The sequence below is a fragment of the Suricata suricatta genome, chromosome 15 (genome assembly GCF_006229205.1).
Source record: "Suricata suricatta isolate VVHF042 chromosome 15, meerkat_22Aug2017_6uvM2_HiC, whole genome shotgun sequence".
NCBI lineage: Eukaryota > Metazoa > Chordata > Mammalia > Carnivora > Herpestidae > Suricata > Suricata suricatta.
The window spans coordinates 9,620,177-9,643,968 of NC_043714.1; the positions used below are offsets into that span (position 1 = coordinate 9,620,177).

At 40.7% G+C, this 23,792-nt stretch overlaps 1 protein-coding gene across 3 annotated transcripts in view; it reads right to left on the reverse strand.

Annotated features, from left to right (window-relative positions):
• Positions 1–23,792, reverse strand: part of TOX (thymocyte selection associated high mobility group box) — a 303,389-nt gene that overhangs the window by 21,755 nt on the left and 257,842 nt on the right. For all 3 annotated transcript variants that reach the window (XM_029923705.1, XM_029923704.1, XM_029923703.1), the window contains exons 5-6: positions 11,813–12,043; positions 637–717 (exon numbers count right to left, since the gene is read on the reverse strand). In XM_029923705.1, coding sequence (XP_029779565.1) covers positions 637–717; positions 11,813–12,043 — 312 coding nt within the window. The remainder of the gene's footprint in view (positions 1–636; positions 718–11,812; positions 12,044–23,792) is intronic.

Sequence of the window (23,792 nt, forward strand, 5' to 3'; positions counted from 1 at the left end):
TTGGGGGGGCAAGCTAACATCCTAATGATACTGTAATGAGGACAGAATTTAAGTTAGTTGGCATCTCCTGGGCTAAGGCCAATGAGATGGGGTGGGGGGAGGGGGCAGTTTCTGGGGAATATGGGGAACTAAAAAGTTGGCTCAGGATTAAGAATGTGCCACGGGGCGCCTGGGTGGCTCAGTCGGTCAATTGTCTGACTCTTCATTTCCACTCAGATCATGATATCACGATTCATGGGTTCCAGACCCGCATCGAGCTCTGTGCTGACGGTGCTGAGGCTGCTTGGCATTCACTCGCTCCCTCTCTCTGCCTGTCCCCAGCTCACACTCGCGCTCTCTCTCAAAATAAATACACTTAAAAAAAAAAAAAAAGACTGTGCTGTGACTAACCCACAAAACCAACGATTCACAGGTGGGCAATATTTAACGAGAGGCCCAGAGGATGCCATTCTGTCTTCCTTCAGGTATGAACAAATATTTCCACCACATATCGCTTTGTTGAGGATTTACATTTTCTTTTTCAACAAAGGAGACAGCACCGAAATGCTAAAGTGATCTTTTATGCTTTTAAATGACCATCATTGGCTGCAGCAAGATGGCCACACTCCATCACAGCACCGCACAATCGCGTGTTACCTTGGATACAAGGCTGGCTCTGTACGCCGCTAGCTGCTTCAGGTACTCCTTCTTAGCAGCCTCGGTTTTCTTTTTATAGACCTGTAGCAACAAAGAGTCTTAAATTAGAAAGTGCATCTGCTTTTGTTTCCAGAGAACTACAATGCAGAATGATAATTGCACGCACACACATACACACAATTATATAATATAATAGTATATATCTCCCCAAAGATTGTGTTTTCTTACTGGAACAGATTTCTAAGAAGTGTGGCAATAGACTAGATAAGAAGATTAACAAGAGTAAAATTTTCCATTTACATTAAGCGTATGAAAGGATTTATCTGGGTTACTTTGAGAGTGGAGGTAGTTGGCTTAGAAAGACGCTATTGATGAAGATTCCCAGGGAAACCACAAGCGAGCAAAGAAGCCATTCATATTGGTATAATGGGCAGATAATTCTACAGTGCATTAGAATCTTGGTATAGATGTTCCATGCTAAATATAAAAACAAGCACGGAATTCAAAGATGACCAATTCTGTTCAAAAAGTAAATCAAAGGAACAGTTACAAAGTTGGCAGGTTCATCACTATTTTAACATTGGGAGCCTTGAAGTTGCATTTTCAAAGACTCAGGAGTCGGCTATGGCAGTCAAAGACACGTTTGGGAGTAGACTGGGGACCCTGCGTGGCCGAGGCCGGCACTCATGCCATGCCGAGCAGCCTGCTCTGGTCATGCCCTTTCCAGTGAAGATACTGGATGCCATGGATCTGTGCACACCTCATTGTGAAAAGGGAAAAATGTTCTGAAATGAATTTCATTTTAGAGAAGCTTTTCATTTTTCAGAGGGAATCATCTTGAAAATAAAAGCAAAATCATCCCAAATTGAGCAAAAGTACTGAAAAATGACTTGCTGGTATGTTAAAGGTCACATCGCTAAGTTAAACAGAAAGGAGTCATTAGAGTCGAAAATGGAAGATTAGCGAAGTGAGCACACGTGGTTGTCGGCTACCATTAAGTTGACTCTTTCAAGGCTCTCGAGTCTGTTTTTGGCAAGCTTTTGAAATCACCCTTAAAGGACAAAATATTTTTCACCATTTACTGTGTAAATGGAAATGTATTTTCATCAATATAACTATTTTAAATTTCCCACAACTCAAATTTTACAGCAGGGAATGAGGCTTGGCTAATATTTTGTAATACTGAGCTCAAAAACAGACACAGATCAGTATTGAAAAGTGGCTTTAGAATTAGTCAGAGTAGTTAAATATAAATTATGTCTAAAGACCAAATAGCTGCCCATGTTGGCAGCAGAGGTCAATTTACGATTCTGATGCCAAAGGTGGTTTGCTGGGCCCAGTCCTCCACTGTGAAATTCAAGATGTGAGAAATATTATTTACTCATGAATATATTAATTAAAGCAGAACATTTATTGAAGGTAAACAAGTAACCTTGTCAACAAAATTATAAAAAGACCCCATGAAATGAATGTGCTGTTTTTTTTTTTTATTGGGAGGTCTTCAGCCTCGACTTCTATATGTTGGTATAAGAAAAGGCAATCATAATAAGCCAAGTACAGATTCATACAATATTATCATAGGATCATTGTGCCATCATTAGTAAGTATAAAACCAAGAAAACTTAAAAGAAGTTTGTTAGGAAAAATCCAAGATATTCCTCGGCTCGAGTATAAAAGTATTGTGAATTTACTAAGCTGATTATTATAAGTCAAATTCAGATTCTCTTTTGAAAATTTGCATGTGAAAACAAATACACACTGGCATACAACAAATGTCTTTGCGTAGTATGGTCTGTGTATATTCTAGGTCTTGGTTCAGCTCCTGGCAGAGACACAGAGCTCTACTGCTTTTTATTGATTTATTTTTTTCTTGAGACACAGATTTCTGTTTATAGTCTCCCCTTCAACCTCTTCTCCAAGACTTGATTTATAATTAATGATCTTAAACTGACACTGTTTACATTTACTTTGAATACCTGAAAGCTGTTTTGAGAGGGTTTTGCCCCCACATGGAGGGAGATGCTACTCAGGACTCTGAATCGAACATTTAGTATATATTTCTTCAATGGTAATACCCATTTGTATACTCGAAACATTTCTATTATGTTCTTATTAACACACGACTCCACGTGACGCCCAGTCAGCTAATGAGGATTCGCTGAACTTCTAAAGGCAAATATAACACACGTTGGTCCGCACGGATGACCGAAGCATCATTTTCTAAGCAGCAGTAGGTACGACGGTGTTGTCAGATGGCCTGGTCTGCATCTGCCATCATTCTTGCAGTGGGTTTCGGCTGTGCTGTCCCCTTGCTGGGCTCCCAGGAGTTAACGTCACACAAAGTGTTAACTTTCCTGAAATCTGTTGATTAACAACCACGATGGAGAAAGGTGGCTAACTCAATAGGTTTCGGGCTGGCGAGGTGCCCCCCTGGTTTCACTCTGGGATCGATGTTATTACAGGATACCTGACTAGCATTCCAGGCGCCCTGTTTTCTAGAAATGGCTCCCCATTGCCTATTGATGATTGGCGACGTGGGATCGCCACAAAAGTGCCTACATACCACTTTAGGAAAGAGTCAACTCATCACGTCACATTACGTGGATTGATGGGTCGGCTCTTTCCTGCATAGCTGCAGAGGTTCCGAAGGAGGATTCAAAGGGTGGTCATTTCAAGAGGGATATTTCTGTAATTGTGGTTAAAGGGGAGTAGCCTGGAGCGAAATGAAAATCTGAGGTGGTTTTCCTGACAGTAATTTAGAACCTTCACCTTTGAGAACTACCTAATGTCTCCGTTATTACGTAACCTGTATGTCTTGGAGATGCTACCTTCTAAAATTGCACACGGATGCTTTCGGAATTCTAGATTTGATGGATATGTCCGAAGAGAGGCCGTGGACGTGTTAGAGAAGGATGAAGCTAGGTAAGAATTCCTCATACAGGTGAGGTGGGAAACAGCTATTTAAAACTCACCAGTAAAAAGTTCCTCAAAAATGTTTCAAAGCCTCTATTCATGGATGGAGAAGGTCTCCCTACTTGAAGAAACCAAAGATGATGCTGACTGCACTTGGCAATGAACAAGCCCTTCAGTGATCAAACCAACTAACCTAGGAGGATGGGTCTGATTTAAGTCAAAGTTGAGTTTGGGAGAGAAACAGTCTCTCTCTCTCAGGGAAAGACAAATATTTTACAGATATGTGGTTCATACAGTAAATATTAGTACTTGGTTGAGCTACAAAATGGCTTCCAAATGGTCGACAGCTGTTTGAAATAAAGTGCAAAGTTGGCCAGATGAGGATTTAAAAATCATAATACTCCATTTGTCATTTTCCCCAGCTCATCCAAACACTTTTGAATCCATCCTGTCCTAACTTAGTTATATGCTGTGGTTTGTTATTCTAAGAGAGCTACCATATCCTATCTAAGGACTGCATCTTACTGGTTAAACTAAAACATAAATGATGGCTAATCTAAAGCATACGTAGATAGACATCAAATAGCAATTCTAGAGAATCCAAATCCTGTTCATATAATCTAGCGATTCATGGATTCATTTTTGAAATGCACTAAATACCAGTGTCGGCACATGTTTTTATAGGCTGTTAATCCCTAATTAAAATCAGACGTTCAATATCAGTGACGATGATAAACTCAAATAGGAAAAAAGTCTAATATAATCTGTCATTTTCCTTTTTTCTTCTCTGTTCCTTCTCCAAACAAACAATCCATCTAACTCATACAAAAAAGGAAAATCTTGAAAATACCACTTAATTCCTTGTTCCTTCCTTCGTTTCTGTTCTGGCCCTTAGTTAATCTCCATAGTCATAGTTTATTTCAACTGAGCCTTTACAGTAATAATAAGAAAAAATGTATAATTCTTCCAATTCTGTAGTCTATTCAAACACTACAAAAAACATGCCTAAAGGCATTTTTCTTTTTGGTTGACTTCAAATGTAGGGCTATTTTTTTTGTCCCCACCACCAGTCCATATTTATGGAAAATGCTCAGAAGTACAGTTGTGTATAAGAAATAATAATTTAATCACAATTCCCTGTCATACCCTTTAGAAATTAATGTTTGCGGCTTCTTTCAATGCTGTTATTATTTAGGACAGTTAGAGCAAGTCCATCTGTATTTTATATAGAACTTAGGACTTAACTGTGGTTAAATTTCCATCATGTGTAACGTGCTCAGTGTTTTCTTAAGCATTCTGGAACTCAAAGAAATTTATAAAGTAGTATTCAAAGGATTGAAAATAATATACAATGTGACAAAACGCTTGCTATCAATTCTTTTACTGACCGTCTGATCCATATAAATACAACCATGGTGCAACCTGTGTATGGAAGGGTAGGCGAGCTCTTTGTCGGAAAAAATGACTACAAAACATATGTGTTGATTTACTAAAGGGGGATGATCGGGGCAGGTAGGATGTCATTCAGTCACACTTAACAATTTGTTGAGTGCCTACTGTGTGCCTGCTGTGAATCAAAAACGGCATTAAAAACATGCCTCTGTGGTCTGCATTCTCTGTGTGTTCGGCCTATATCTAAATTTAGGGTCTTTAATTTTTTGACAAGAAGGCTGCAATGGTATTATCACTCTCATTTTACAGATGAGAAAACACAGACCGGAATGGATAGTTATTTTACCAAATACCTGACAACAAATCTAGCAAAACCATGAGATGAACCAAATGGACCTGGTATCAAAGGTCCACTTTTGTTTTCTCAATGGCGCCTCTGGGCTGCAGGAGAACTCCCCACGGTGAGTCAGACATTCCACTGTGCGGTCTATCCCTGAAGCCCCAGCAAACAGGGCTGTGCCTGGGACAGAGTAGGTGCTCAGGAAATATTTGCGATTGAGTGTAGACTCTAAGGCGTGATTCCTCATTTTGTGACATGAGCACGAGTGCTCGTGATAAAGTACTGAACGGCATCTGCTACACTAAAATGCACCCCAGTGGAGAGAGAGGATTTGATATACAGATATATGACTCTACCACTTCCAATATTTTCACCAATAACACATAGAGCACAACCAGCTTGAATGAGTATTTTGCTCCAGTTCTCTCTCCATCAATGTCATGGGAACTTCAGAGTGAAATGTTGGTTTCCACTGTATATGAGCCAAGGATATTTCTACACGTCTACTACGTACGTTCACGCCTGCATGCAATCCTCTCAGTACGTACCCACAGTCACGTGTGTATATATACCTGCATTTTAGAAGTAAAATATGCTTATCATTGCAGGTCACAATTTTAATTGTTCAGTGTCACATTGTTATGAATTAAATTTTCCTCATGTTCTACAGTTAAAAATGAACAATCATTTCACATATTCTATATTCCCAGTCGGAAAAAAAAAAAGGAAAAGCGCGTACTGTTTAGAAGGAAGTGGCTGCAGTAAACACACGTGTGCATGTTATAGTGCAACAGGGTTTTAGTTAACCTCAAGCCGTGTTGACGCAAAATCCAAATTTTATCGTCAGATACGGGGGGAGCACACCCCGGCAGCATTTATGTAGTGGGTGTTTGAGCACCAATGAGGAGTAAATGATTTGATTCCGTAGGCTCAGAGGGTTTGTCAGCTGCCTCAGAAGTATAATTCTGGCCCTTCATATCCCTGCTGCTTCTAATTTAGCAGGACAGGCTCATAATTGAAGCAAATTAACTATTTACACTTGCCACTTCTACCAGGGGAAGAGGACACAGCAGCAGGAAAGAATGAGTAGGAAATTATATTCTTGCCACTTGTGTCAGATCTGCCCTTATATAAACACATTAACAGTAATTTCATGAGGCGTCAAACATAGGAATAAATACGGAGGGATAAAATAATGAGGTGTTGCTATTGAGCTGAACTGCTACGGCTAATATTCTTGGATATGAATTATGCATCCTGAAAGAAGGCATATGTTACAGTATTCAAACAGTTTTCCTGCAAGTGCTATCTGCTCATTAGGTTCTGGATCTGGAGGTAAGTCGACTCCCCTCTTCTGTGCGCGACAAGACTGACGTTTACAAAAATATACTCCCCGGGCACCGTGGGCTGCGTTTTCTCCTGAATATACCAAACTCTGAACAGGCCTTCCACTCCATTTTTAGCCTAACAGCATGTTTATTTAGCTCTTTGGCTGAAGCTTTAAAGCCATTTAATGTAATGTAAACAAGAACATTTTGTTTGTAATTTGCTAAATGTATTACAGCCCGACTGTGTCTCCAATTAGGAACTTAAGGTTCATTTAGTAATTTACATCTGGTTCTGATTTAAGGTGACTTTCCTTTTCCACTTACGAGCTGACTTTCTGTGGCTAAAGGGGACCCGTGGACCCTTTACAGTCCCTTGGACCAATCCTTCTTGCTTCAAAGCTGGACAGACTGTTTACCTTAGTACGGTTTGATTCGCTCTCTATTGTCACTGTGGACCCAGATCTTACAGTTTGGTGACCAGAATCAGAGAACTCAGAAATATTGGGGATAGAGAAGAAATTTAGCTGAAACCTCATAAAGAAGATGCTGAGGGTTGCTGAAACTCCAAGGAGCCTAACATAAAGGGCGCGATATTGTTAAGTTACTATTTTTCATTCTCCATAGTTTCCAGTCAGTGAGAGATAAATAGCCAAGACTAGCACCCCAGCACTGCTTCTCCTTTATTTCCCCTCCTCCGTCTGGTGCCTTCTGAACAACTTAGTGTGCTTCGAAAATGGGCTCTCCATTGTCTTACGATTCATTAGCATTTAAAACCTCTGGTTGGAATCCCAGACACAACCTGCTTCCATTCCAGATTCCGCACCATCTTCCAAGGTGCGAAATGGAGAGATCTCTGATATGTGAAGTTTGCTCGGTGGCGTCGGTAGCAATGATTCATAAGGGAGGTTGTGTGTTCCTGGAGGATTTGTATCGCTTCCTTCAGCTCTCTTTTGATTTTCCTTCTTTGAGAGAGTCTTCACAGAAACCAAAGTACATATCGTTGCTCACTCCATGGACTCTGAAAATAAAGATCTGCCTTTCTGCTGTGCCTTCTCATTCCGGCCTGCCCTCCAGAACCAGGAAGCACGCAATATAAACATACAGCGGCTGTATTAGTCATGTTCCCTCTGGCTGTCACGAAAACATTCAATTGTAATCTCACTAATAGCTGTTTTTCCTTAAATATTGTAATTTTCTGAGCCCCTAATAAATCATCAATAATTTTGTCCATTTTTCCACGGTTTGTGTTTATATTTGTCGCTGTTCGTAATTGTGGGCTATTATGACAACAGGATTTTTGAACAATTGTGGCACATGAAATCCTAGCTTCCTACCCGACCCAGCTGCCGACACAATGCCAATAGCATCACGTGGCACTCTTGCCACATGCCTAAATTTTGAAGTTTAATGATCTGCCTCTAATCGGCTCTGGTGACGTTCTTTTAAAAAGACCTAGCAGTGTGTGTGCTCCCAAATTCAAATATTAAATGAGAGTAAAATACAATTAATTTAAGTTCGAAACAGAGAGATTATATTTCGTTGGCTGAGTGAGTCAACATAAAGGGAAAGAACAGGTGGTGATACGCCATCATAACACTTTGGGACACTTCGCTAAAATTCTCTCAGTGCCCAAATGTGCATTAGAGGCGGGCACGTTCGCTGTGCTGGCAGTTCTTGCAACATGGGGGAGACACGCTGCCACAGAGCACCGGAGTGGTGGCCCACTGATGCCCTCCGCTCCCTTTTGTAAGCAGGGTGGCTGACTTCATGCATTTGACCCTCTCTCTGCTTGCGCCTGGGACGGGTCTGCATCCTCCCCACGTTACCAAACCGTACTCTGCACCATACTCTTCAGCCTCCTAGCTTTAGTAAGCAAGGTCGTCTTGTAAGAGGGGAGGAAGAGCAATGTCACAGGAGCATAAGGCCTGGCGACAAGCCATTTGAGTGACCCACACTGCCCAATACCTTGTGTTGGTAATGGTGCTCAACTTCTTAAACATTAACTTAAATTCTTTTCAGTGTTTATTTTTGAGAGGGGCGAGGGGCAGAGAGAGAGGAAGACACAGGATCCGAAGCAGCTTCCAGGCTCTGAGCTGTCAGCACAGAGCCCGACACAGGGCTCGAACCCACGAACTGCGAAGACCTGAACTAAGCCGAAGTTGGCCGCTTAGTTGACTGAGCCACCCAGGCACCCACTAACTTTTTTGAATAAGAGAAAAAGATGGTTATTTTTATTAAGGTATTTTCCTAAATCTTGGCATCGCTTTTTAACACCTGGATTCTGATTATGAAGTTGCTTTCAAATATCCAGTGAGGTGTACAGGCCAACTACTATGTAACTTCAGCCTTTTTTGTAAAACAAATTCTTCCCCCAAACTCTGAACCATTTCTGCTAAGAGAGAACCTACAGGCAGACTCATTACAAGTTACTTACTACATCGGAAAGAAAATGCAAAAGACAAAGAGGAAAAAGTTTGTCATTGCATGTATACGATTATAAATCCTTAAATATTACCTCATAGCTCTGATTCTATCTACATGAGAAAAGCTGAGCCTCAATTTGAAAGGCAGTACGGGAGAATGGGAGTCATTTTCCTTTTTAAGATGACAGTTGAGAATAGTGAAGCTCATATTCTTTGGGTCTGTAAATAGTTTATACGGCCACACAAAAAGAATGTGGAATATTATCTTAATGTTCCCCTCTTGCTATAATAAAAATAAACGGCCTTATTATAATAGAGTTAGTGGGAACAACCTGCAGCATTATATTTGCTGCTTTGAGGATCTACCCAATTCTCATCATATGCACATTATTCTCTTCCACCGGAAACATGGGTATAGGCACTGACTTTTCACATTGATAACGCGAAGGACCAATCGTGGGCTAAGGAGGGCGTTTGTACACCACCCCCTTTTAAACCACCGGTCTTAAAATCACATGACCTCTTGAGTTCCTTTAGTGAATGTGGGAAACAATTAGGAAAAGGTATCTGGGGTCCGGCGACGAAAAAGAGGAGTCAGACAAGTGGCAGAGCAGGCTACTGATGCTTCGTGGAATAAAACTGTTGGCAACGTCAGAGCTAAAGAAGCGCGTATGAGCCTTGGAACAGCACCCCCAGCTTAGCTGCTGAGTCTTGGGTGGGGGGGGGCTGGGTCTTCGGGAGGGAACCCTGTGCGTCCTCTGATGCATGAGACCTGCGGCAATCACTTTCTGAATGTCTCCTCTGGGAAATTTCATCTCACCAAGCAAAAGAGTTTATAGTATTGGAGCCTGGTACCTATCTAAGAACACACGCAGGGGTGATCAAAGTAGAGAGAGGGGTACATCCTGGTGTGTGGCATCCGTGTGGGGCTGGGAGGCATTATGGTTATAAAATCCAGAGCAGGGATGCGGCTAGGATTCCTGCTCCATGTGCCCTTAGTTCCTCGTTCAGCAATGCTCGGCTGAGTGGAAGAACGATGTCACTGTAGAATCCCACCGGTGAATGTCCAACATCAACTGGGAACCGTCCCTCAGCTTGGGGGCTGTGAGATCGAATTGGTCTGTGATAGGCTAGAAAGCACCTCTAAAATCCCAAAACAACTGTATCAGGTGTTCAGTAGAATCACAGAATACATCAACCACCTTCTTAATAGTGAGATGTGTGTTTTAACTGAGTGCACAGAGTGTTTCTGTGGTGTGCTTTCTGTCTGGAAGTTGACTGCTGCAAAATGGTGCCCCAGCCTGTAGGTCTGGGATTTCCTATGAAATCATCTCTGGGCCGGCAATCTTGAAAAGGACATAGGAAAATGTATAGAGCTTTCAGACTATAAAAGAAAGCTTTGGCTTACAGAAAAGAAGGCTTGGGGAGAACTGGGAAGAGGGACAGGTTCTATGTTCCTTAGCAACTATCATCACCACCATAACTGATTGCACAGAATGATAAGTTCTAGTCACAATCATTCTATGTACCTGCCAACAAGTCTTAGACAAAACATGCAACAGAATGAGGGACTCTGTTTTGTTCTCTGCTAGATCTGGAGGGTCCAGAAGAATGCCTGAGGGCACATAGTAAATGCTCAACAAACACTTGTTGAATAAATACATGAATGAATTTAACTATCTGACTCTATTTCATAATCCACAAAGTTTAGATACAAGTGTCTAATGGGCACTCAGAAGATCAAATGAGGGAAATCATGTGAAAGTTTTCTTAGAAAACATTTAGATGTTGATATATATTCACAATACATAGGTACTTCTAGATGTACATAACTTTGAGACTTTCTGTTCCTTACACACTTTCCTGGACCTGATGAAGAAAAGTGAAGGTCTCTATCAAGAGTCAAATGTGAGATTAATACACCATTAATACCCTTCAGTATTCTGCAATAGCTGAAGCTGCATCCATGTCATTGTTTCAATGACTGTAATTTAATGATAATGCTTGTCTATTTTTTTTCTTTTTGACAAGGAAATTCAGGATGGTGACCATGACCATCTCAGCTGTGGTTTAGAAATATGGGGTCAGTATTGCTTCTTTGTTGAGGCAGACTGCATCTGTTCACCGAACTCAGCTGTCCCCATGATTCGCATCCTCCTTAAGACCTTCTGGGCTACTCAGGCTGAGTCTGAGATGCTCCCCGTGGCCCTGCCTTAGCATGGTCCTCACACCATGGCAATGCTCACCAGAATATAACCAGGCATCTGGTCCCATTTAACATAGCCTAGAAATATGGGTACACGTGGGATTGAATAACAGACTCTGGTGGTCTTTAGGGAACAGCTAAGGTTCATTTGGCAAAGAGCAAAGAGGGTTTTTATGACCAAAGGGTATAGAGGAAGTGCTAAAGAGAGGTGTGTACAGTTTTCAAAATTCTTTCAGTATTTTTTTTTTTTTTTAGTTTTTCTGACCACAGTGGCAACATTAAGGAATGATGTAATCCTGGCTGGGACACGTAAAAGTCCTTCCAATAGTAACTATGGTATATAAACTTCGAAACAAAGGAAACTAACATGCAATTTATGAAAGAGTAATAAAAGAGTGGATGTCTCTTATATGGATGTCTCTTAAAGTCTGGTTCCAACAGGGCACATTCTCAGCCTTAATTCTGGCATTGGAAAACTTCACCCAAAGTCCCCTGAAGCCGTGTTTTTAGAGTGCATACCCTTGCTTTAATCATGTTGATTCCCAGAAACCCCCACCTTTGCTTTCTTTCTCACCTGTTTTTGCTCTTCTCCTAAACCATCCCACATTGAAGCCACAATTTTAGAGACTTCACCAAAGGTGGCATTTGGATTTTGGCCCTTGATGGCAGCCTGGGTATCACGAAAGAACAGCGCATATGCAGACACAGGCTTCTGAGGCTCATTGGGGTCCTTCTTCTTCTTCTTTTTTGGGGTTTTTGGCTTTTTCCCCATGTCAGACGCAGGTCGCTTCTCTCCACCATTGATCTGAAATAAATAACCAAATTAGAATTACAGAGGAACTAAGAAAATTTGGCAACATATCATACTGCTCTCTTTAGAGGCTAACACAGATCTACGTGTCCACACTCATCACGCACACCCAGACATTCCTGCAGGGCCCTCGGGTTGGTCACTGTTGTTGCTTTTTAGACAAAACTACCTTCCCATTTCCTGAACTTTCCATATTTATCTTTCTTTCAGCCTAATTTACATAGCTTTCAAATAGTATTATTGATTCTTTTTACAGTATTATTCTACCATTAAATGTTATCCCTGACCTGCCAACTTTTCATTTTTCTCATTCCGGAAGCGGAATGAGAAACAGTGTTGTGACTGGGTGGAATCCTCTCGTGGTGGCCCTATTGCCTGAAAGATCTAACTTGTTTTCTTTGGGGCAGTTTAGCCTTTCTTCCTAATTATGATTTTAAAACCATGGTGGGTGACGATAATAAAGCTGAAGGATGTTTGACGTTGCCCTTAGGTCTACAGATGGGAAGACCTAGCTATGCTCATGGCTTAGTGACTGGCATCATCCAGACAGACCGGTGCTGCAATATAACGAATAAATAATAAATAAAGCTATCATCTGCCTATTCAAAAGGGCAGCCCCACTTGCCGCATGGAACTAACGAGCACTTGAAACATGGCTAGAAGAAATAAAGAGCAAAATTTAAAGTTTTGTTTCATTTCGAGTACTTGAAATTTAAATAGTTACATGTGGGCAGTGGCTATCATATTGGAAAGTGCATCTCTGGGAACTAGATTCTAGATCTTTCTAGAACAGCTCTAAATTGAGTTAAAAATTTTTTCACATTTATTTATTTTTGAGAGACAGAGCGAGACAGAGCGTGAGCAAGGGAGGTGCACAAAGAGCGGGGACACAGAATCCGAAGCAGGCTCCAGGCTCTGAGCTGTTAGCACAGAGCATGATGTGGGGCTTGAACTCAAGGACCGTGAAATCACGACCTGAGCTGATGTTGGACGTTTAACTAACTGAGCCACCCAGACGTCCCTCTAGACTCAGTTTAAAAATTGGTTCTAATTTCTTCATTGTCCTCAAGAAAGAATATTCGGATGATTTTAATTGTTTTTCTGATGCAAGTGGGAAAAGACATACTGAATGGTTTTAAGACATCTGCATTTGAATATTGCCTTTGACATTAGCCAATTATATGTGATGTGACTTCACTTCTATCGAATGAGAGATTTTGGCTAAGATTTCTCTCTGGGCTAAAATTCTATGAATCTCCATGAATATCAAATAGTGCTGCCTCTGTTGGAATCCTCTGCCCACTGGGGCTCCCGTCAACATGAAGTCGCGTGTGCACTCTCTGATTAATGCCGCCATCACCACCAGAAATACACTGCTCCTTCCCTTGTGCTGTTGTTGCTCCTTTCTTGTTGGCAAACATACATAGAAACAATACACATCTTATCCAGTCAAGTCGCTAGACAGGGTAGTTTATATAAAATAACGGCCAAGGATGGAGAACAAGCTTGATGTCCAGTGGATATGATGCCAGAGGAGCTAGACTTACTCCCTCCTTTGCTATTTTTAGCTGTGTAATCTTGAGCAAATTATAGATTTCTATGGGCCTCCATTTTCTCTAATGCAAAGCAGCTGCAGTGCCATTTTGTGGTTACGGAGCTGGCATGTATTTATATTTGCTTAAAACTTTAAAATGTTAATTACGACAGGGTAGACACTTAAAACAATTCACTGAATGAATGGAAAGAAATTTGTGATGCTGTCCTGTCATTGTTTAAAAGCTATGCTCTGAGAACTAGAGAGAGACAGGAAAAAAAGGTATGTGAATTCTTTGGCTTTGTTTTCAGTGAGAACAATCGCTTTTTAAAAGATTGTCATTTTGAAATTGTCTACTGAGGAAGATCAAATACCTCCGTGGGGACAGGATGCTTTGAACCCGGCGAACTGAGGTGGATTAATGCTGTAAGATATCTTCCCCGGGATGGATCTGCGAAGTGATCCTGTGAAATGGTTGGTCCCCATGTAAATCTGTGAGACGTCTAGGATGTTAAGACTAGGCTGATCCTGGGCGAACTGGTGTTAGCTCTAAACTAAACATGTGGACAAACATGGCCGCAAACAGTGGCTCTCCAATGCCTGTCCATTAGAATTGCCTGGAAACTTCTAAATAATATTCAATACCCAGGGTTTACTCTACACTAATGAAGAAGAATCCTTATGAATAGGAGACACTGGCCTTAGACACACCCTCAACTCTAGGGTTCTCACGGTATTTAAGTACATGAGAGACAAAACACACAAAAAAGTCACCTGTCGCTTTGCTCCTACGGGCTACACATGGCCATATCTTTCTTTCCTCTCTTTGCAACCAAACTCCTCCATGGGGTTGCCCGCGCTGAGTGTACAGAGCTTCTACAACTCATTTCAATGCGCCTTCCCCGTCACTTTGCCTTCCTGATGTCTTTTGCTGTAAACTGTCTTCTCTTACAAGTTTGCACTTAGGGGATCTCCTAAGTACACAGCTTCCATTACCTTTTGTGGGTGGATAACTGTCAAACTCATGTTTCCCTTAATTTTGAACACACTGAAGCACCTCCTATTTGACATCTCTATTTATAAGTCTGTTTCCTTTTTATTTATTTTTTAATTTAATTTTTGTTATTTTAATGTTTATTTCTTTTTGAGAGAAAGAGACAGAGTGTGAGCAGGGGAGAGGCAGAGGGAGAGGGAGACACAGCATCTGAAGCTGGCTCCAGGCTCTGAGCTGTGCGCACAGAGCCTGATGCCGGACTCAAACTCATGAACCGTGAGATCATGACCTGAGCTGAAGTCGAACGCCTAACTGACTGAGCCACCCAGGTGCCCCAAAAGGTCTCTATTTTAAAAAAATAAAGCGCTCGTTGCAGGGAATCAGTGTTCCGCATGTAAAGACGTACTGGGTATGCACAGCATCTTTGTTTTAAGGATGCAGAATAATGGAATGAAAAGTCCCCATTGTGGTTTGATATCTAACATGTCCAAGGACTTGGGCAGTGCTCTGTGGAGTTTAAGGGTGTCTGCCACATGAGCCTTCTGATTTTTTATTTTTCATCTTTCTTGTGTTTCCGAGGGGACAGAAATGAGCTATTATTTTAGATTCTGTGTAATGAACCAGGGATTGGTACAGCCTCCTTTCTGGAGGTAGCTTCATCATGTATTTGAAAAGCACGTGATCATTGCTCATATACAAAGCCTCTTTGAGGAAAAAAATGTTGTTGTAATTTGGATCCACTTACACTCCAGTAACAGATTGCATTCTGAAAGACACCTGGCTTCTTTGACCACCAACTACTTGGGATGAACACGATGATGACTATCATTGTGGTGGAAAATTTAGCTAAATGGATTTGTAATAGGTCCCTGAACCTTAATTTTGAGTATTGTCTAGATCCTGAATTCCTACTTAGATGGATGAAAGCTTATAATTTGACATCCTAGTTTTCTAAGAGGCCCTGACTTCTAAAGTCTGGAGCAGTGAGCACTATCTCATAGAATGTTCTGGAAAGATGGAAATATTCTCTGTGCTGTCTGAAAGGGTGGTCGCTAGGCACATATGGCTACAGAGCCACAACTGCTAAAGTGTATTTTCTATTTATTTGATTTTGATTAGTTACATTTAAAGGTACCGTCGTGTATGACTAGCGGCGACTACACTGGGCAAGTACGGCATTGTGTTGTGGGCACTGTTTTAGACACAACATTTCTAAAGTTAGTAGGCTCTAAAATGAGAGTTAAATTTAATCCCAACAGCATAAGGTCTCGAACAGAGAAGAAACCATATAATGCAAAGGTATAAACTCCCCGTGATGACAAGCACATTCAAAGTCAAGACCAGGTAACATTAATCTGCATTAATCTCCCAGCATCGGTATGGGGTCCTACATGGGGTGGGAATACAAGACAAAGGGCACTGGAAACACATGTAAAAGTTGTCTGAAAATCGAAACAATGAAGAACATGGCTGAGTTGAAGCCCTCACTGTAATCCAGACCACAGACAGATTTACTTCGTGTTCGATTAAAGCACTAATGAATAAATAAACACATACACAAATGCATCAATAAATATTGCTCTCCTATAGCCTTTATGTAGACAAGTGGGCTCCTGTAACTTACTCATAGACATAGATTTATTTTGAAAATCCCTAGAGGTGTCCTTAGGCTCCTGGTAACCCACTCTTGTCATGTCTTATTGCTTAATTATAGTGATGTATTTAACTTATTTATCACAAGAAAACAATAATGTTTCACTTTTAAAAAAAGCGTGTGTTAACGGTGTGACTTAGATAATACTTCGTAGGAATACAGAGTACACGAGTTAAGACTCTCAAGGAAAGAGAATCACTGATATTGAAATGTCCCTGGAGAAGTTAGAAACGTCTATAAGCATATTTAAAATAAGCTGCCGCGGTCCCAAAGCCTTTAATGGTGCTGGGAGAGCTGTTTAGTGCACACTATCTTGCAGTAATCGCTGGAGTTTAAAATAGATTTTAATCAAGCACCATCTGCATAATAGGCTGAACAAACAACATGGAACTCCACTTATAACTCTTATCATATAAAGTAAATATTATAAAATCTTCGCCATAGAAACAGGGCATATCACAGCACTTTTTGTGATGGTGCCGTTGCTGTAAGTGAAAAATTTTCCTCCTCAAGTTCATTCTCTCTTTTCTCTCTAAACTATGCCGTCCAAAATCCCCTTATGAGAATGAATTCAAATAAGCATGGAAAGTAAGTCATCCAGTTACTGTGAAATCAGCAAGGCTGTAATAATACTTCTTTCATTTTGCAATCAGGTTTATTATTATCATTAATAATAACAGTACAGTCAATGACTCAAAACATCAATTATTAAAAAATATATTTATGAAATGCTACACTTGAAATGATTCACCAGTGTGAATCTGTAACATCATTTGTGAATCAAATTCATTTTTAAGGGTCCCTGGTCCTGCCTAACAGAGCTGAGTATCCCCTGGGGACGAGTTTAGCAAGGATACTAAGGATACACAACTTGGGCTACTGTCCAGCAAACTTACGTGAAAGTGAGGAAGAGAAGATGGCAATGATATATACCTATGATACTTATATTTATCAATTCCGTGGAATCGACTTGGTCTTTTCCAAAGGTGCCAGTCTAGGGCAATATGTTTACTTCTTATTCTTTTGGAATGAGGGTTTCCCCTGCCGTGTGTAGAGTGGACCACAATGCTGGCAGAGGGTTGAATACAACGCAAGGAGCCTGTGTTCAATCTCACTTTATTTTTACTCCAGGAACAAATGACGTGTGCTCAACAATCTAGGATGTGAATCGCCTAGGAACATATACACCTTGAAGATAGTGTATCCTAATATAATTTAATTCCTTAAGTGGATTTTAGGAGGAACTATTTACAACTGAGTGCTACCTGGCTATTTGCCTGGATTTTATTATTTTTCCCAGGAACCTAGTTTGTGAGGCTCTGCCTTCACTAGTGGGATACTTTATTTTTGATAAATAAGGAGTAAATATTTTTTCAATGGCTAACATCTAAGGAATGCTTTAAAAGTATCATACATATTATACTATACCAAGTGAAGTGTTGAACAACTGCATAATAAAGACAGTTCAATGTGGAAAATACCAGACTTTGGAGTCCCAATTTGCTGTCCTAATGCTAGACAATGTGAGTTGACATTTGGTTCTAACATTGCTTGATTTCACTTAGTGTTTATTGAAACTTGTCTGCTTATCATTTTTACTTTGTACAGGAATCTTCTTACCTTCAGAACAGTGGTAAATAAAAAGCACTTTTCTAAAGGCTTACTTAATTGTTACTGTAGTGACTAATCTTATTTGCTTTGAGGAAAAAAACCTCTCTCTGCCCAGCATGGCAAAGTACATGCACTGATGAACTAGCAGATTAGTAAGAAACTCTTAGGAAAGTAAAAAGTACGTGAAAGCAGGAACTCAAAGGAGGGAGCAGAGTACTGAAGGCAGCTTTTGTCTTAGCAGATTAGTAAGAAACTCGTAAAAAAGTAAAAAGTATGTGAAAGCAGGAACCCAGAGGAGGGAGCAGAGTGCTGAAGGCAGTTGCTGAGTCTGGTAAAATGGAGTCAAAGGCACAATAGATAGAAAACAAAGCCCATGGCTGACCGAAAGTGGGGTTCTTAACTGGAGGGTTTCTATCAAAGTCAGGGCAGAAAATAACTAGACCCTCAGTGCAGGGTGCAATAAAACAACGTTCCCTATGCATGGCCTCCCAGAAACTGCAAGGATGATACTGAATGAAGAGTGGAAAATATCTTTCGTGATAATTTACAAACAGAAGCCAGCATTCGTTAAGGATTGATACCCTGAATGTGTTCTACTTGTGTGACCTGGGAAAACTTCAAGCCAGGAGTGATTCTAGATTGGAATGGCCCAAGATGCTCAGCGGCAGCAAATGCAAATCATCCTCAGAAAGACCTTCCTGTGGATCAGGTCTGATGGAACCCTCATCAAGCTCTAATGAACATCAGCTTTCATTCTAAATGCCAGAAAGCAAAAGGAAACATGGCATCCGAAATAAGAGCCCACAGCAACTACGGATGATAGAAACCGCCCTCAAAAGACCTAAGGTGTTGGAATTAGCAAACTGTCAAAGAAACAAGAGAGTGATATACACGGATGAATAGCAGGCAACTAAGAAGGCAGCCCAACCAGATTTGAGAAATAACCAACTAAAACTAGAAACATAAAATAATTGAAATGAAAACCTTAATAGATCATCTTAGTTTCAGATCACATCTAGCTGAAAAGAGAATTATGAAGTGGGACAATGACATAAATAAATTAGTCAGAATATAATACAAAGGGGCAAGAAAGTGAAAAATATGAAAGTCTAGCAAAAATGGACATAGTTGCTGTATTAGAACGCCAGAATGAAGAGGGGGCAAGGAAGGGACAGAGGCGATATCTGAAAACCAAGAATGGCCGCAAATTCCCCGGGAGTGATATAAAACAGTAAGTTTAAGACCCACACACATCACAGTGAAGCTGCAGGATACCAAAGGCAAGAGAAGATCTGAAAACTAGTCAGAGAATCAAGGCAGATTACTTTCAAAGAAAAGACTGGGAAGCAGCAGAATTTTCTAAAGCGATCACGGAACTCAGGATGCAGTGGAGTAAGAGAATGTCTTCAATACGATGGAAGAGAGCCACCAGCAACCTAAAATTCCATACACAGTGAAAGTAGTTTTTAAGGCAATCAGGGTCCACCTAGATCCTCATGAAAGCAAGTTTTAAAGGCATAGGGAACATGATGTCAGATGAAAAAAATACTAAATATGTAGAAAAGTCTAAAGGAAGACTGTGAAAGTAATAAAAATGATGTCTCATGGAGTTTACTAAATCACATAACTCAATAAATTATGATTAAAACAATAGCAGTAACTGCTCCACTATGGGGGGCAGTGTTTGGAGTTAAATAATATAAGAGTAAAGATATTAATTAATGTTAGAATTTTATGCATTTGTGTGTCAGAGGTAGCTAATGAAATGAAGAGAAAGTATAAAATTTCCCATCTTATAATGGAAAATTATGGAATGAATAAAATAAGAACAACCTTAAAGGAGATAAAAAAAGAGAAAAAGGAATGAACGTGTGGGAGAAAAAGGAAACAACATACTTAAATGGAGAACAAACCCAAATATTTTAGTACTTATGTTGATATAAAAAAAGCCAATTTTATTTAAAAGTAAGGGTGCCTGGGTAGCTCAGTCAGTTGAGCCTCTGACTTTTCATCTCAGCTCAGGTCATGATCTCACAGTTTGTGGGGTCAAGCCTTGTGTGCCTTGGGCTCCGCGCTGACAGCACAGAGCTTGCCCAGGATTCTCTCTCTCTCCCTCTCTCTCTACCCCTCCCCTGCTGGAGCTCCATCTCTCAAAATAAATAAATAAATAAACAAACTTTAAAAAAGTAAAGAAGACCGAACTCCATGCCATTGACAAGGGGCTCATCTACAACGGAAGGATACTTGAAGCAGAAACGTTGACAGTAAAAGGATAGAGAAAGATATACTGTAAGTCTTAGCCCATAATTTCCCAAAAAAGAAAACTGTGCTGAAGACATGCAGATACTTTAAGTGTCTCACAGTGTCTGTTGTATTGCAAGTGTTGGATTACAGGCTTGGAACCACAGGCTCCCCAAGTTTATATTTCTTTGATGCTTTGCTCTAGGTCTAGTTTATGACTTTAGGCTGTTCACACAGTGCCACAGCAATCAGGACCATGGGGAGCATTTATAAGGCGATAACTTATTTTACTGATGTATTTAGAATATTTCTCTCTGTCACAACAGACTTATCTCATTTAATTGTTCAATGAAATACAATGGATGTAATATGTAATTGCTTATGAGAGGTCAAAGTGCAAAGAGGGAAGTTTTAAAAGTTTTTTTTTTCTGGTAGGAGACTAAATAAGTATCTTTTTTAGTTCTCTTGTTAGAAATGATTTAGGGGCGCCTGGGTGGCTCAGTTGGTTAAGCCTCCGACTTTGGCTCAGGTCAGATCTCACGTTCGTGGGTTCGAGCCCCGCGTCAGGCTCTGTGCTGACAGCTAGTTCAGAGCCTGGAGCCTACTTGGTTCTGTGTCTCCTTCTCTCTCTGCCCCTCCCCCTCTCCTGCTCTGTCTCTCTGTATCAAAAATAAAAAAAACATTAAAAAAAATTAAAAAAAAAGAAATGATTTAAATGACCTTTTTGACTTAATGCTCTTTCACATTTAACTGGAGCTGTTGCAGTACAGCCTTCCACATAAATCCTGCTCACGGATAAAGGAAAAAATTCCAGTTTCATCTTTTACTGTGAGGAAGAATGCTTGCACATTTTCGTCAGAGGCTTTTTTAGGCATTGAATAAATGTAAGTTGAATAAACAGGTAGGGAGATTTTGAACTGGAGAGAAGGTAGAGAAAACTGTGTAGAGCTGGAATGGGAAGGTAGGTTTTCTTGAGATGGAAAATACACTTGAACCAAATGTGAACTTGGGGTGTCTCGGTGGCTCAGTTGGTTAAGCATCTGACTTCCGCTCAGGTCATGATCTCACGGTTCAGGAGTTCGAGCCCCCCATTGGGCTCTGCACTGACAGTGTGGAGTCTGCTTGGGATTCTCACTTTCCCTCTCGCTGCTCCTCCCCTACTTGCACACATGTTCTTTCTTTCTCAAAATACATCAGTAAACTTTAAAAAATAAGTAAACTAAATATGAACTTGACAATATTTGTAGAGACAAAAGGCTATTTTAATGAGGGCATCCTTAAGAAATCCATCCCTAAGCTTTCACACATGGCTAACTCAAAAATACACCACCGCAGAGTACAAATTCTCCTGCACAATACTTATACTTAATAATGGTCTATAAATTATTTTGAGATGTGCATGTTGAATGACTGGACAGGATGTCCACTGGTAAATTTTCACACCAGCCTGGTGTGAAACATACAAACTCAGGAAAATTTTGCCTCAGCAAAATTATAAGACATGGGCCTTATGGGTCAATAGGAAATGGCAGAATCTGTGAATGTTAATTCATGAATTTCTGGCTTCTCCTCAGTCTTCTTCTGATAGAAGTTGAGGAGTGTGGAAAATGATATTATAAGTCAGAATAATCCTGCATACCACTTACCGTCATGATGCTAATTTTGCACTAATTTCCTGAAATGTCAGCAATGAGGACTAATAAAGATATAATCTAGATGCACAAACTGATCTGTACTATAGGAAGACCATTGATTCCCCCCTTGTAATATAGTACATAGCACTTATGTTTAGGAGATTAACTTGAATTATCCATGCATCATCCAATACCAAAATCACATATCCATTGACTGATATGCTAGAATAACACACACTTTCTTAAGAATATTATTTTGTCCTCTAAGTGACCAACTAAAGGGTGAGCTGTGACTAACCCAATAATTTATGTAATATCAATTAATCTCTGACCTTTTTATCTTACCTCAACTGGCTCACCGACATCTATGCAGGTGGAGAGGACAGTGTGGGCAATGATATCTGGCTATGCAGCTGGCCTAAAGTGGACCCAGTGTTTGTTTAATCAGGGGTGGTAAGACAGCAGACATGGAAAGGACTGTGATGAAGGAAGATGTCTGTATTCACAGACTCCTAGTGACGGAAGGTGCTGGGAGCCGCATCAGCCTCGCTGGATGACACAGAGTGAGGAAATGGCAGACGTTTGCACAGCTCCTGCCATGAAGCAAAACTGGCATCTCCTTCTCCTACTGGTTCATACTGGGAATGGGACTGCTGTTATTGATCAGGCCTGACAGTGTTCCAAATCAGACCGCTGTTCCCCACACAGATACCTCATGAGAAGAAGCATATTCCCACCCCTACAAAGGAGATTTTAGATCAGAGCACTGCAGATGTTCGTTGAAAGACTCTTTCAATAGGCCCCTGTAGATTCAAAACATAGACTATGAAGGGGTTAAAAACACAAAACCCCTTTAAGTCTGCATTTAAGTCTGGCCCAGAGAAAAGGATTCTAATTTGGAGATAAGAAATAGAAGACAAGGACAGAACATAGTCCCTTCCCAAGGTCCGCATTCTACAAATACCCTCTCTTGTACTGACTTCAGTTATGAGGATGGATAAGAATGTGGGAAACCCAGGTGCAAGGCGGAGACACACAGGGCCCCCATTGTGCATGCATCCAAGAAAGTACAAGCATTCTTTCTCTTGTTTTTAGTGAGCCAAACAAAATAACTCCTAGCCTAGCTATATACAACTTAACCTATGTTTTAATTTTAGCGTTACTGACTTAAATAATGTGTATGTTATCCTGTTTTTTACTAAAAACATCCTGTTATTCTCTTGGTTACAAGATTTACTCAACCTCACTGTAAGTGCCTTACATGGTGTGGTTGTAACTTGTTAATTGAAAACAAAGTCATAAATATTGGCAAAAAACCAACCCTTGCAAAATAAGATAAGTTTGTTACTTTCTTGCTCTGGGGGACGAACATGAAGAATGAAGGGGGTGTTCTACAAAAATACTTCTGTAAAACCTGTTTCTGTACATTCTCGCCAAAGAAAAAACATCTTATCACAAAGAATTAGGCTCTGTAAAAAATTTTATTTTCTAATGTCATGTTATCACTTGACCTACAAATAAAGATACCAAAACAGACAGCAGGGATGTCTGCCAGGTGATCAGAAAGAAAGCCGAGGCTCTCTCACTCTCTTTCGCCAACACCATCCAACCTTCAGGGGGCCCTGGACCTGCTGGAGCTGGACTCCGGCAGGAAGGCACAGCACACCATTAAGGGGCACTTAGGACGCAGAAACAGAGAGAGGGCAGAGCGTGGCCCAGAGACTTTTGGGGGGTTCCTGTGGGAAGGGATGGGTGAGGCAGGGTAGGTATGCTGAGTAAGGGTTGGATAGTTGGAACAATGTCAGGGCGCTACAGGCTATAGAGGTGGTTCCTAGTTGTCTGGTACTTGTTCTGGTGATTAAGGTCAATGAGAATATATTGACTTGCTGTGAGTTTGATGATGTGGATGACTGGCGGTATGTGTTCTGGATTGGGTGGTTTGCTTATCAAAAGTAGGCTCACAGGGGGATCATATTCTATCTCTTGGAATTAGCGAGTCCCGGGAGGAGTAGTTTTTCCAGGATGAAGGGCCCACATGCCAGAGGATCAAGAATACTGAGAATAATAAATCATAG